At 37.3% G+C, this 13,355-nt stretch overlaps 1 protein-coding gene across 1 annotated transcript in view; it reads right to left on the bottom strand.

The window, feature by feature from the left end:
• Window positions 1-5,156: 5,156 nt before the first annotated feature.
• Window positions 5,157-13,355, bottom strand: part of LOC110172416 (septin-9-like) — a 48,191-nt gene continuing 39,992 nt past the window's right edge. Inside the window, exons 2-10 of the mRNA XM_055152920.1 lie at window positions 9,852-10,047; window positions 8,653-8,781; window positions 8,117-8,198; window positions 7,905-8,042; window positions 7,132-7,249; window positions 6,957-7,052; window positions 6,780-6,876; window positions 6,306-6,357; window positions 5,157-6,220 (exon numbers count right to left, since the gene is read on the bottom strand). Of these exons, the coding sequence (XP_055008895.1) occupies window positions 6,085-6,220; window positions 6,306-6,357; window positions 6,780-6,876; window positions 6,957-7,052; window positions 7,132-7,249; window positions 7,905-8,042; window positions 8,117-8,198; window positions 8,653-8,781; window positions 9,852-10,014 (1,011 nt within the window). The 5' untranslated portion in view covers window positions 10,015-10,047 and the 3' untranslated portion in view covers window positions 5,157-6,084. The remainder of the gene's footprint in view (window positions 6,221-6,305; window positions 6,358-6,779; window positions 6,877-6,956; window positions 7,053-7,131; window positions 7,250-7,904; window positions 8,043-8,116; window positions 8,199-8,652; window positions 8,782-9,851; window positions 10,048-13,355) is intronic.

Raw genomic sequence — 13,355 nt, 5'->3', positions numbered from 1 at the left:
AATAAGTCTGCTGTGTACTCTCATCAAATAAAGGGTTTATTGTCTGATAATCAGGAAGTGCGTGGTTAGCATGCAAGTTGTTGTTGGCATTACCGTGATTGCAAACTCTCCAGGGTCGGAAAGTTGTGCCAAGCGCTCTGTTTTTCACATTATAAGATGGTTTTAGGTCCACTTTATATGGAAATTAGTCCTCCGCATTTGATCCATCTTTCAATTTTGCTGGGGCATCCTGCCAGTGTGTAATCCTTTGCCTGTTATTCTGTTTTCTGCATCTGTAGGGCGTATCTGTTACCCAGGTCCAGGGTGAATAGAGGGTTCTGAACAAGGCTTTGCTTCTTGTGAAAAGTGAACCATGCCTTAGTATTACCCAGTAGAACCTCCTCCTCCTGAGACCCAGCCCATTCATTTGTGTCCTTTAAAGTGGACATTGAGTTAACCATGTCTATCTTTGAAGTGTTTTAAGATAGACTCTTAATGGGGGGACTAGTTTCCTCTGCCTAAATTGAGGTGACTGTAGAAGCTTGTCAGAGATGTTGGTCATCAAAAAAGTTGTTTTTGTTAGGTTGTTAACTTCACATGGATTTAACACCAAAATATTCCTGATGTCCATTATAGAGGACATGTTATAAAATTATAAATAAAAATAAAATGCACAAAATGTTAATGTTAAGGTGCTCATTTATCTCCAAACAGATAGAAATTCACAAATATAGATTGTATATATATATATATATATATATATATATATATATATATATATATATATATATATATATATATATATATATATATATATATATATATATATATATATATATATATAGCAATATGCTTTTTTTCTTTGGGTCCCAGGAGGAGATGGCTTGAGATGAACCTCCTCCGTCCCAGTCAATGTCACCCCATGTAAAGTACTGCTGCTCATAGTACTCCTTCATAACATCATTAGGGCCCTAAACCAGATTAGGTCCCCTCTGTGTGAATGTGTTTCTCTACCATTTAGGTGAAGGGCACTATCTGTCAAACTGTATTGGCCGCCTAAGCTTGTCAGGCTCTAATCCACTTGTTGGTGCAGTGTATAGATTACCACTATAGGCTAATGGATAAGAGGCTATTGTGTTTGTACAAGCAGAGGCAGCAGAGGGACACCATACAGCTAATGTTGATACAAGGACCTGGGTAAATGATGTTCTGCAGGGGCACCAAAGCTAGAAATAGAAAGGCTTGATTTATAAAAGGAGAAAAAAAAACCACACATTTTAAAGAAGTTATCAGTTCAACAACGACATAAGTGATGTTTTTTTTCTCATTAGTGGTTTAAATCTGGCTGTATTTGCTATAATAAATAAAATATTAAAGGCAACTTTTCTGGAGGGTATGGCACCTTCTCATGTCCATGATGTGTTGCTGTGCTTGGAATATTCAATAGTGTAGCAATAAACCTATCTAGTATATCTTGCATTTCTTCAATTTTGCGTATTTGTTATTGCACAAACCTTGAATTTGTATTGCACAAACCTTGAAAAACCTGTAACTTAGCCATGTGACATCACCTTGTCTCCAGGGTGATATATAGGTTAATGTCATACTGTGAAACATTCTAAGCAAAGAAATAATATCTCTATGAGGAGAGTAAAGTGCACCTTTAATAATGTAAAGAGTCACGCAAATTCATATTACAAATGTTTACAATTCAGTACAGCAAATGTATTCCCCTTGAGACTTCAGATCTTATAGCTTTGTGCATGATTGACAGCTACACACTGAAAAAGATGTTTAAATAATAACTGTGGCAAATGTAATAAGGTTAATTTGAGAAGGGGTTCGTGTGTTGAAAGATGTAGACTATGTTAAGATTTAATGTAATGCCAATAGGGAAATAATAGTTATTAATAAAACATTTGTCTTTGAAGGAGATAGATTTTAATGAATTTGAATGCAAATGTATTGATACAGGTAATAATGAATGTATTATAAAGCAGAAATAAATGATACACAGACAGAAAGGAGTTAAACCCTAAACCCCAATTCCCTGTCACAATATGGAACTGGTTTAAAATTCAGGACAGGCCAAAATTTTATGGTCAAAAAGTGATGCCATTATTCAATATATGGTAAAATTGTGCAGCCTATCTCTAAAATAATTGCTATTTGTCTAATGAACGATGAATCTCATCTTATATAGGCCCCTGTCCACCATTTGAAACTATGACACCATCAAATTCTTGAACATGAAAGCAACCTATTGCACCTACTTTCCAATACTATCAGTTTACTAACATATTAAAATACTGATAATAATGTGTATTCAAATACAATTTCAACACAAACACATCTGACCTCTTACAAACTAGCAAACTAAAAGTATTTTGTTGTTTTATTCCATCCCTTCACACTTGACCTTAAGCGTGCACAGCTACATTTTCCATTTCTGATTAGTGGAGAAGGCTTTGTGTGGCTCTGCTCTCACTCTTCTTATTGTGCCTGTGTACTCATGTGGAAAATTAATATCTCCACCCATTGTCACACCCCCCTCACCCCCCACACACACACCTGTCTGTGACACTGTTTACTGCCCAAATCTTCACAACAACACCATGTTCACCACAGCTTCAACTGTTTCTTCTTTAAACATGTAATTTCTCCTTTAGGTTAGTCGTAGTTTACACCTAATAAATGTATGACTATTGCTATACAAATAATCATTATGCAATACGGATGAAAACATATTAGTCTACTTAAATTTGGTTCTGATAATAAAGCTAATATAAATAATAGATATATAAATATAAAATATTTTATTCTTGACATGCTATATAGTGTTGGAAAGTATATTTTCTTCTCAAGACAGATTGCATTCCTTAATTGCCACAGGCCAATTCAGAAGAGGACAAAAAAAAAAAAAAAAAAAAATATATATATATATATATATATATATATATATATATATATATATATATATATATATATATATATATATATATATATATATATATATATATATATATATATATATATATACACACACACACACACACACACACACACACACACATATACATACATATATATATGTATATTGTTGACTAGTAGGACGACAATAACTGCAGTGAATTTGGAGTTTCTACTATGAAGTAATTTTGATATCACATAAATCATTTTTTTTAAATACATTTTATAACTGCAGTAGCAATCTCTACTAACAGGCTACCATAATCAACAAAAAAGAAAGTTCAGAGACAAATCAGTACTTAAATCACTACAAATTAAACAAAAGCCTCATGAAGTCTAAATATGCAGTGGGACTGAGAACTACTCTGATGGATCTCTGTACAAGATGAAATAGAGCTATCTTAACACATTTCAGCTTCTTTTGACTTTTATACTTTGAGAACAAAATGAAAACCACACAACTGGTTGAATTATTTACATGAATGGCCTTAGTTTTATGTTATTGCTAATCGTATGCTCCACCCCTACAACCCTTCTAACCTGCCACCTCAATCTTCCTCTACACCAGGCTTCAAATGTGGCTTCTTTCTTTATTGATTCACACACTTAATACAATTTGCATATGACTTTTAATTAACAGCTAGTCTAATTTGCATACTGCTGAGGAATTTGCATATAATTTGGGCTCCTTCCTGCCCTGCAGTGTCTGAAAGCCTGGCACAGTGCCAAAAGAAAGGGATAGAAGGGTGTACACTGCATTAGAGAGAGGGAGATTAAAGGAGGATGGAAAAATGGAGGAGGTGAAATCTCTGACAACAAAGGAGTCCATGAAATTACAGTGGCACCTTTATGTATGCAATATGAAAATTCTCCACCAAGTTAGCCATTTAAGTCATTATTTAAATATAGGTGTTAATTGCCTCACATTCAAAGCTTTAAAACAACATTTTTAACAACAGTTAATGGCACATAAACAGTATATACCATGCCCACTCATGCATTTTAACTACTGAATATCTGTATACTGCCTGAGTCATCTAGGGATGATCCATAGCAAAAGAAGAAATCTGTTTCACAGTTCCCCAAAACTGAAAAAGCCGTTTGGATGAGCACTGAAATGTCTTCACTCTAAAACTTTTGTCCAGGTGACAGAATAGATTTTTTCTTTTGCTATTGAATAAGTGCACTGAGCTCAGACAACCTCGTTCACAGTGTGCCAAGCCTGACATGCAGATGTCTTTGTTCTGTTGTGCTCATTCATTTATTTTTCCAAAACATCAGAGTGCAATTAGAATACATTTTAAAACTGTCTGGGTAAGAAATAGATGGACATCAGAATTTAATGGCAAAGGACGCAGACCATGTGAAGCTCTTTGATGTTATGTCATTGTTAGGGGATCAGGCCAAAACAGCATCCATTAAACACCATTATAATCTCTCAGATAATTGCCTGAGCCTCCAAAATCTTTCCCAGAACCCTTACCCTAAAAAAATATAAAGGAATGTGTTCCATCAAATGGAGATCAAAGTTAGCCCTGGAGATCATGGACGAAGGCTAAAATGCATCATAGCATGACTGATCGATGAGTGCTGCACACAATTAGACATGAGCCAGACATGACTTAACCAAACCAGGGCTACACCAGGACTAAACTGGGATCTTAACCAGAACCAAGGTGGAAGGAGAGAGCACTAGAGCACTAGTATCCTATTCAGAGGATGTGGCAAAGGAATGCAGAGGCTGCTAAATGAACAGTGTTTGTGAGGACAGGCAGCTCAAGTCTTTCCATCAAAAACAAACAAAACTATTCAGCCCTACTAAACAGCAGTTATGGTCTGAGTAAACAAGCTAAAAGAAAAGTAGTGTCAAAGCAGAGCCAGCACACTGCAGAAGATATTTGACTGTAAGACCAATGTTATTAACCTGTAAAATCCTGTACATGTATCTCTCACAAATCAGCATTAATTTAAGAGCAACCTCTCCCTTCTCTGAGTCCAAAAAGGCACTCATGCATTTAAATAATTACTGCTAATCAACCATGCTCTGACCTCGCAGGCGGACAAATTGATTTGAGGAAGTAATCAGGAAAAAGCTTAATGACAAGAACGATTAAAGAGCTGCACTGAGTTACACCTGCGCAGGAATCTAGTGCAGCAGAAAATTATCTTATCCAGCATGTATTGTGAATAGAGATAGTATAAAAAACTATTTTAATATTCTTTATTTAAAATAAGATAAACATTTGTTATTAATAGTACAAAAACATAAGACACATTAGGAAATACAAGAAGACATTGACGTCAAAAAGAGCCATTTTGTGGGACAGAGTTGTATATTGCAAAGAAATAACTGGGCTGGTCAAAAATAGATATATCTTATGCATATTTGTACAAACACAAACTGTAAGTCATGTCAGCGTGGTACAAACTAACCTATACTCCAGTTTCAGGTACATCTAATAGCCAGCAATTGCCGATAAATAAGGCACTGTGAGGCAAGGATATTGATAGTGTTAAAATGGGCAACTGTGGTTCAACTGTTCACATTTTAAAATGTGCATATACTTTTCATCTTAAAATAATCACTCTAAGATATTTAAACAAACATCAAAGTGTATAACAAATTGACACATTCAAGCTCACATTGAAGTCAAAAAACAGAAACAGGCTAAAATTAAGTGAAGTAAATCAGAATGTATTTTCTGCCATGTTGACATATATCAGCGTTACGAGCTGCTAATATCTTTGGCCTTAAATCAGTCCATCTTTTTACATCCATCAGATTGATCAATCATGTTTCCTGCATGCATGGTAAGTAGGCCTAACATACTGCTAAAAATGTGGAATAGATTTTCATTAAAACAATTTGGCAAATGTCTTTAGTCATTTGGCAGATGCTTAAACTTTGGTGTTACAGATTAAAATGTAAAATAAGATCAGAAAGCATGTATATTCAGACAGCAGCACATTACAGAGCTCTGCATGGTGCTTCAGAGCGTGAGGATAGTAGCTGACATAAACAGTCCATTCAGCCGCTGCCCCTCACAAGTCCCTTCTGGGGAGCTCTGAAGCCTGTCTCCCACCAGCGATGCGGATGTGGAGTAGTGTGCGAGTAAAGTCAGCAGGGGGCGCTGGTTACATCTCGTGAGCAGAGTGGTCAGAGAGGCCGTTAGTGTGTACCGCTCCTGTGTTGTTCTCATTCAGTCGACGTACGCGGTACATCTCGTAATGGATGGTACTGGTGATGTCCTTTATGTTCTGCATATGGGTCCTTAAGATGGAGAAAAATCTACATGAGCAAAGGCACACAAACATGTTTTCTGAATATGTGCAGGAAAACAAAAAACATGGCTGACCTGATGAGAAGATCTCTTAAATAGGCGAATTCACAGTGGGCAATGTTCTCGACTGATGGAGAGAAACACATCAACACAAGTTAGGGCAAGAAGGCAAACAGCCAACAGTGTAACACACAAAAAAGACTGAAGGCATTTCTTCGGTCTGTCCAGTAGGTGGTGCCAGAGCAATGTTCTGTCAAGAATGTTTTAGCCATGATCTGAGTTCAAATACTAACATTTTATTTATACTAACATGTTATTTGCACACGCACACAGGCCTTGTGCTCAAGCTTTTACAGTGTCATTAATCTGAAATGTTTTAAATACATTTTTTAATTGATATTGTCCTCTGACACAGCCATAATTCTATCCCTAATAAAGAGAAAATGTATGAATACTGACATGTTGACTGTGTCTGTACAACATAACATTGGATAGTCTGTAAACACTGTAGTTCTTTCACACAAAACAACCCTTTGAGTGATGGTTTACCTTCAATTGTTCCCCACTTGGTTTTTCTGCCCAACAGCCTTCTGCCATTGACCTGGTACTCTTGATCACTGCCCACCACAGCGAATGGTATCATCTCCTGTACCAGAACAAAAATGTGTTTTATTACAATCTTGTACTAAGAGGCACAATTTGCACCGCATTTTATGCCGCACTCACTCTGATCTTTTCATTTATCATTCTGTCCTCCTGGTCCTCATCAAACTCCTTTTGGGGGTAAACATCAATCCCATTGGCTCTTAGTTCTTCTCTGATCTGTTGCATAGAAATGTTTTACAATTGGACAGTTGTGGAAACAGATTTAAAAAATAAATACTAGGTACGGGTTTTGAACCTTTTGCTTGAAGAAGTCCCTCTCCTCCAGGGTTAACGTATCTGCTTTGGCAATGACCGGAACAATGTTGACCACTTTACTTAGACGTCTCATAAATTCAACATCTAGAGGTCGAAGACTGAAACCAGACAACATCAGTATTACAAATTTAACCTGCAGAAATCCTACCTGTGCCCAACATTTATCAAAAACATTTAAGAGAGAATAAGGTTTTCTTTTGAAGAGCCTTTACTATCCACGTATTTCTATAAGTTTATTGCACAGAAAAAGAAGCCTGAGTGTCATGATAAAGACAACACACCCAGACCCACACAGACTCAGTGTCTCTGTCCTTCCTGCCCTTCTCCCATTAGGCTTTTAAGGCAAAGTGGAGCTGCAGCAGCTGCCAGCAGACTATGTGACCATGTGACATGTGTTGGATCAACAAGAGTCAGTGGGGCACAGAGACAGGGGCATCTCAGCAGGCTACCATGCGAGTAAAGGACACCACATTTAGACAGGCCTGGCCCTTAAAAGGTGCTCTTGGATTCAACAAAGGTACATGCATAAAAATCCTGCAAATGCATCTCTTTATAAAGACACTAAAAGTCACTACTAAGCCCCACACAAGGAACTAACAACAGACAAGAAGATCCATGTGTGACCCAGGTTGTACCCAGGGAGAAGATTATATCAATCCTTTGGCTCGATGCCATGTTCACCAGAACTCACAAGATTCATTTTGTTGGCATGTGTCATGTCATATTAGTTTAATGGACTAAAGGTCTGCTCACCAGTGGCCAGTGGGAGGAATGAAGTATATACAGCAGTGGACCCTGGAGTCGGGGATCCTTTTCTTTCTGTTGATGTTGATTTCCTCTTGAAGGTATGCTTCATACTGGTCATTAATGAATCTCATGATGGGCTGCCAACTGGACAATAGAAAGGGAAGGCATAAGAGAAAGGCACTTTAAATATGAGGTATTTAGCTGCTAAAAGAAGGTACCAGTTTTCGTTGTTGATTTGATCTCCAAAACCTGGAGTGTCAATTACAGTCAGTTTCATTCTCACACCTTTCTCCTCGATGTCTGCAAATACAAACATTCACTTCAAATCAACGTGCTGTTTAGCATTGCAACATTAAAATGAAAGTGCCTATGAGCGATTAGACGGCTAACTTTACTAAAACACAGCTAAGATCATTCTACTTAAGATTTTTTGCAAAATCATTAACCCTTGTATTCTCAATTTTATGGGTTTAAAATTGTACTCCTCTAATGTACACAGAATACAAATACAAATACAACAAAACATCTTTATTGTAGTGAATTAATGTTGAAAGTATCAGGAAATTTTTTTTTCTTAAATATAAATTGTAACAAACTTTTGGGTAGAATTCTCCCTTCTTCGCAAATTTCTTCTTGGAAGTATAATTTATATTTCTAATTATTATAAATCCAGCAATTTAAGTCAAAAGTAGAAAATCACAAAAATCTGTCATAAGCTTACTGAACATGAGCTTTCAGACCGCATGATGCTTACCATGGCTGATGGACTTGATCTCAATAGTTTTGGGAATCTTCTCCTGGGCTGTGGCCTGCACAGACTTGCGGCTAACCTTTGACTTGAACAGTGTGTTCATCAGTGTGGATTTACCCAAACCACTCTGCCCTGTAAGAACAACCACATCAGATTTTCAATACAGAAATCCAAAATATGAACTGTTAAGTAGCACTTATGTAAAGGAAACATAATGTACTGAAGTCTTGTTGGGAAATGGTTCAGAGCAGCGTAAACTGTGGGCTTTCAGCAGAGACAAACAGCAGGTTTCTGCAGCACTCAAACTGACAGAAAAACCAAACAGCGTATGATGAGCAGAGTCCAGTCCCTCTCTGCACAAACTTAAGCACACACATAAAAACTGAAGCTGTTCATTAGCAAGCGCTGTTAAAGCTGAAATATACCACAGGGCAAATGACGCTCGATACCATAACAACAAGCGTAAACAATATTTTGGCAGATATCTAGGGTTGTGAAATTAATTGAATATTGCTTGTAGGTAACAGTAAGAGATTTTGGAGAAATACTTTATTTCATTTCATTTTATATATTTTTATTTATTCAGAAGGGAAATCTTTTGAGATGCAACATCTCGTTTGCAAGGAGGTCCTAAACACAATAACAGAAAAATTACATTTACAGAAATGAAGAGAAAAACAAAACAGAAAACAAACACAACACAAATATATTTAAAAAAGTCTGTAGTATCATGTTCATATACGTTAATATTAATGCCCAGTGCAATCAGCTTATTTGCAAACAGTATGGTACACAATGCCCAGGGAACATGAGGGTATGAGTAGTTTTAGATTATATTAATTTACTATAAACACGGTAAAGCCCATATTGGTTGACCTCCAGATATAAATTCTACTCAGAAAGTGCTTTATACAGCAACAGGAGCAACGGTTATCACATTGCAAGTCATGACACCATACCATCTAATTTTAGCATCAGGAGATTGTCTTGAATACAATTAAAAGAGCATGTCTCAGTCTGAGCCTAAGGCTTACAATTTGAATTTACACTAAAACAGTTTTACAGTGGCCCATCAGCTGCAGAGGTGTGGCTGTAACTGGCTTCTGCTTAAAGGTGAGACACTGTCGAGTCTGACAGACTGTGTAGTATCTTATTAAAAGACTTTGAAATCTCAAAAGAAATGGTTGAGAAAAGGCACTCACCGACTACCATAATGTTGAGCTCAAAGCCCTGCTTCATGGCCTTCCTCCTCATCTGCTCCAGAATGGCGTCAATTCCCACATAACTGAAGTCCACTGCACTGGGCTTCTCCCCGTACACAGGGCCCACTGTGGGGGGCACCTCAGGGAGCACCGGCTCAGACATGGCACTGCTGTAGCTGGGTGTCACCTCCGGCCCTACAGGGACAGAGAGGGTGACATCAGCATCTAGTGCAGAGTAACACTGACTGATTAAACATAATATTTAATAATACATCAGAACATTAATATTGGCACTGGTTAAAATGTATTCCATTCTTTTAAAAAGAAGATAAAATGATTTTGTGATTATAATAGCTGACATGTTACATTACATTTTAAAGCCGCTGATGTCTGGTTGAAAACTGTGGTGCTAATTTACACCCACCCCTTTAAGGTAATCATCATCACAAACAAACACTATGCCCACATGCTTGTGCCGAAATGACTTTATGACACTGTTGAATCCAAAGTGCATCACAATGTAGCAAAACACACAATTGCCCACCACTGCTCTTGGGTACACTCAACTCTCCAATCACCTGCAGTTGTGGAATGTCTATCATATTTATAATGTGTTTTTTCTGACTATTTAAGGTAAAGTAAAATAAAAGTCAACAAAACCATGTGGACTGAAGCATTAAATCCCTAAAGATATTTCTGTGAAATAAAGTAATACAAAAAACTGCCAAATTAACTTTGTTCATTCTTGAAACACACCCAAGTTCAGAAACAGTAGACTGGAACAGTCCCAGCAGCACAGATTTGACTCCAACTTTAAATGTAAAGTGTATCATATTACAGGCTCACCCTTGGCTGAAGCTTATCACAAGTTTGTTATACCAGTGATTAGGCTGGTTCTTTCAGTGAGAATGCCTAAAGTTGTGTTGTAGGTTGTAAAACACATTTCACTGTACGTTAGATTTGCATAGTGTTTTGTTTAACAAAGTTTTAAACAAATGTAGAAGCCTTGTCTTGAGTCTGTGTCTGTACAGTGTAACTTGTGTAACTTGCTGTGTTCCCCTTGTGTAGGCCTCCCCTGCTCCCCTCTGCACCATAACTGTCCTCAGAGTGAAAAAAGACTGAGTGCTCTGGCTGAAACTCGACCCTCTCCCAGCAACACTGTATCACTCACAGCCTCAGACACAATGGTGACCGCACACACCTGTGGCTTTTTACACAAACACACACAAACGCGCTGGAAGACTGATCCAAGTTCCTGGAATTTCACTTCTATTTATTTAAAGGATCCACATTATTCTTTACCAGATAAGAACATCTTTTACGCTTCTAACATAGAGCTTTCGACAGCAGAGGTCCGTAGTTTGAACCCTGTGGTAAAATATTGCACTAAGCAAAAAAAAACTCTAACCCCACCTTGAATTGATTAACAGAAAACGGCATACTGGAAATGCTTTGCTTAGTGTAAAGTCTAATTGTCATGGAGACCCAGCTCTGCCCTGGCCTTCTTCACCACTTCCTCTTCCCGTTCCAGCAGCAGCAGCAGCAGCTCGCCCTGACACACTGGCCTCACCTCCGTGCATCCTCCTCTCACATTCCTCTGCCTTTCCTCCTCACTAGACATCTCTCCACGCACTAGTTTTTGCTCTTCCCCTTTGTCTGTTCTTTTGTACGAATCCCTCTCCATGAAGTCCTTCCTTTGATCGTGCTCATTATAAAACATACATAGAGCTTTGTTATTTTCCTCTCTGATGGTCAAAGGTGGAGCCTATATGGTATCTTGGTTGGTTGAGAGCAAGTTTCAACAGCAAACAGGCAAATTTAAATGCACAAAAAACAAAAAAGTACAAATGTCTTAAGTTTTTTTTTTTTTAACACAGAGCTAGAACAGTTATCAATGGTAATAAAATATACATTGTTTAAAAAAAAACAAAAAAACCCCAAACCAAAATAAAATTATAGCGTATCTAGGGACCACTGTCAATATAATATAATGGAATATATAAAAAAAAAAAAAAAAAAAAAAAAAAAAAAAATTATATATATATATATATATATAAATATATAATATATATATATATAATATTGTTTCAGGATATCGGTTCAGAGGTAAGCCAATCATTTGTATGTACCGGTAAATCATGTATTAAGAAAACTGTTGGGCCAGAACGTATCATGTATTGGTTGAAGAATAATTTTTACAACGTCATAGTATGTTGAAGAAAAGCAATTGCATAAAATATTTGGACTTATTATCATGACCAAATCACCAAATTAACCCACACATGTTGGCAAGAGACATTACCTTTTTAACAAACAGGTTATTAACGCTCAAAGTTTAAAAACACAAGGACGCAGTCGACGAGGGCAAACAGAACATAAAATGAGGAGAACAGATACTCTCTTGGGCCTCCACTGTGGGAACTCTCAAAGTGAAAATAAATCACTTTGATGGTTGCACACAATCAGCATTATCTGTTTTAAGATGCTACAAAGCAAATGTTGCAATTGTATTGTGAAGTGTCCTATGTCCATTCATCAGATACATGTACACCTAATGTTTTATTGAAGGAAAAAAAATCTAATAATTTCGTGTAGTTACAACTTTATGGTTCTGTCCGTCTTTTGAACTGTTCTGAATTCCTATCCCACTAATAATGTTAATTTATTTCCCCAGAGATAAACCCTTGGCCATTGAAAATATGTAATTTTTTACAAAAAAAAACAACATTTTGAAATGGAAACTGGGAATGACTCACTCGACCCACACATTCTGTTTTCAATTAGAGGCAAAGCTTGTTCTAGTCAAGTTGCCATTGTTTGGTCCAGGAGATTTATTTTCAACTATGAGGAAGAGAGACAGCCAAAGCACAGCACAGATCCATTTGTTTGGTGAAAGGTAAACCAGTAGACCAGGCCACCAGGCTACAACTGTCCACTGTTGATCTTGACAATGTGGTGTGTAGGTCATAGGTCATGTTCCCAGTTCAGGTTAGAAAGAAAAGACTGGACAAAAGGCAAGACAGCTTCAGAGATCCATGTCAAGCTCACATCAGCCTGCCAATCCTCCGAGATGCATCGTTTATGGCTTTGCTTTGGTCCCAAATCATTTTACGGGCCTACTCAGAAAACATCTGTGTCTTTGTCATTTATTTACGTTCCCACACTAGAGAAGAGAGTTCTGCCAGAGAGCATCATCTTATGTTGTTTTGATGTGCATCCAGACGTTGCTACAAAATAGAAAACTTGTTCAAGCAAAGATCACATACTGTTTAGGGCTAGTGTCTTTAAAATCAAACAAATTAAACTGGAAATCCACAGTGCATTTAGTCTTTTGCGAGAAAGTGAGTTAAAATTGCTGTGGTTTGTGGCAGATCATGGGGAGCACAAGCCTGCTTTCCCACCCTGGGACAGTGAATCCCTCATAAAGGGGGAAATTGGAGTGGTGGCAGTACAAACATGCTCTGTTGTGTTATTAAAGCCAGTGTGTTTGAGCAACAAGGCCCA

This window comes from Boleophthalmus pectinirostris, unplaced genomic scaffold (genome assembly GCF_026225935.1).
Source record: "Boleophthalmus pectinirostris isolate CB_2022bp ecotype Guang Dong unplaced genomic scaffold, ASM2622593v1 HiC_scaffold_17, whole genome shotgun sequence".
In the NCBI taxonomy this organism is placed as follows: Eukaryota; Metazoa; Chordata; class Actinopteri; order Gobiiformes; family Gobiidae; genus Boleophthalmus; species Boleophthalmus pectinirostris.
Note: the sequence above shows the minus strand (reverse complement) of the source record. Positions and strands in the feature narration are given on the sequence as shown.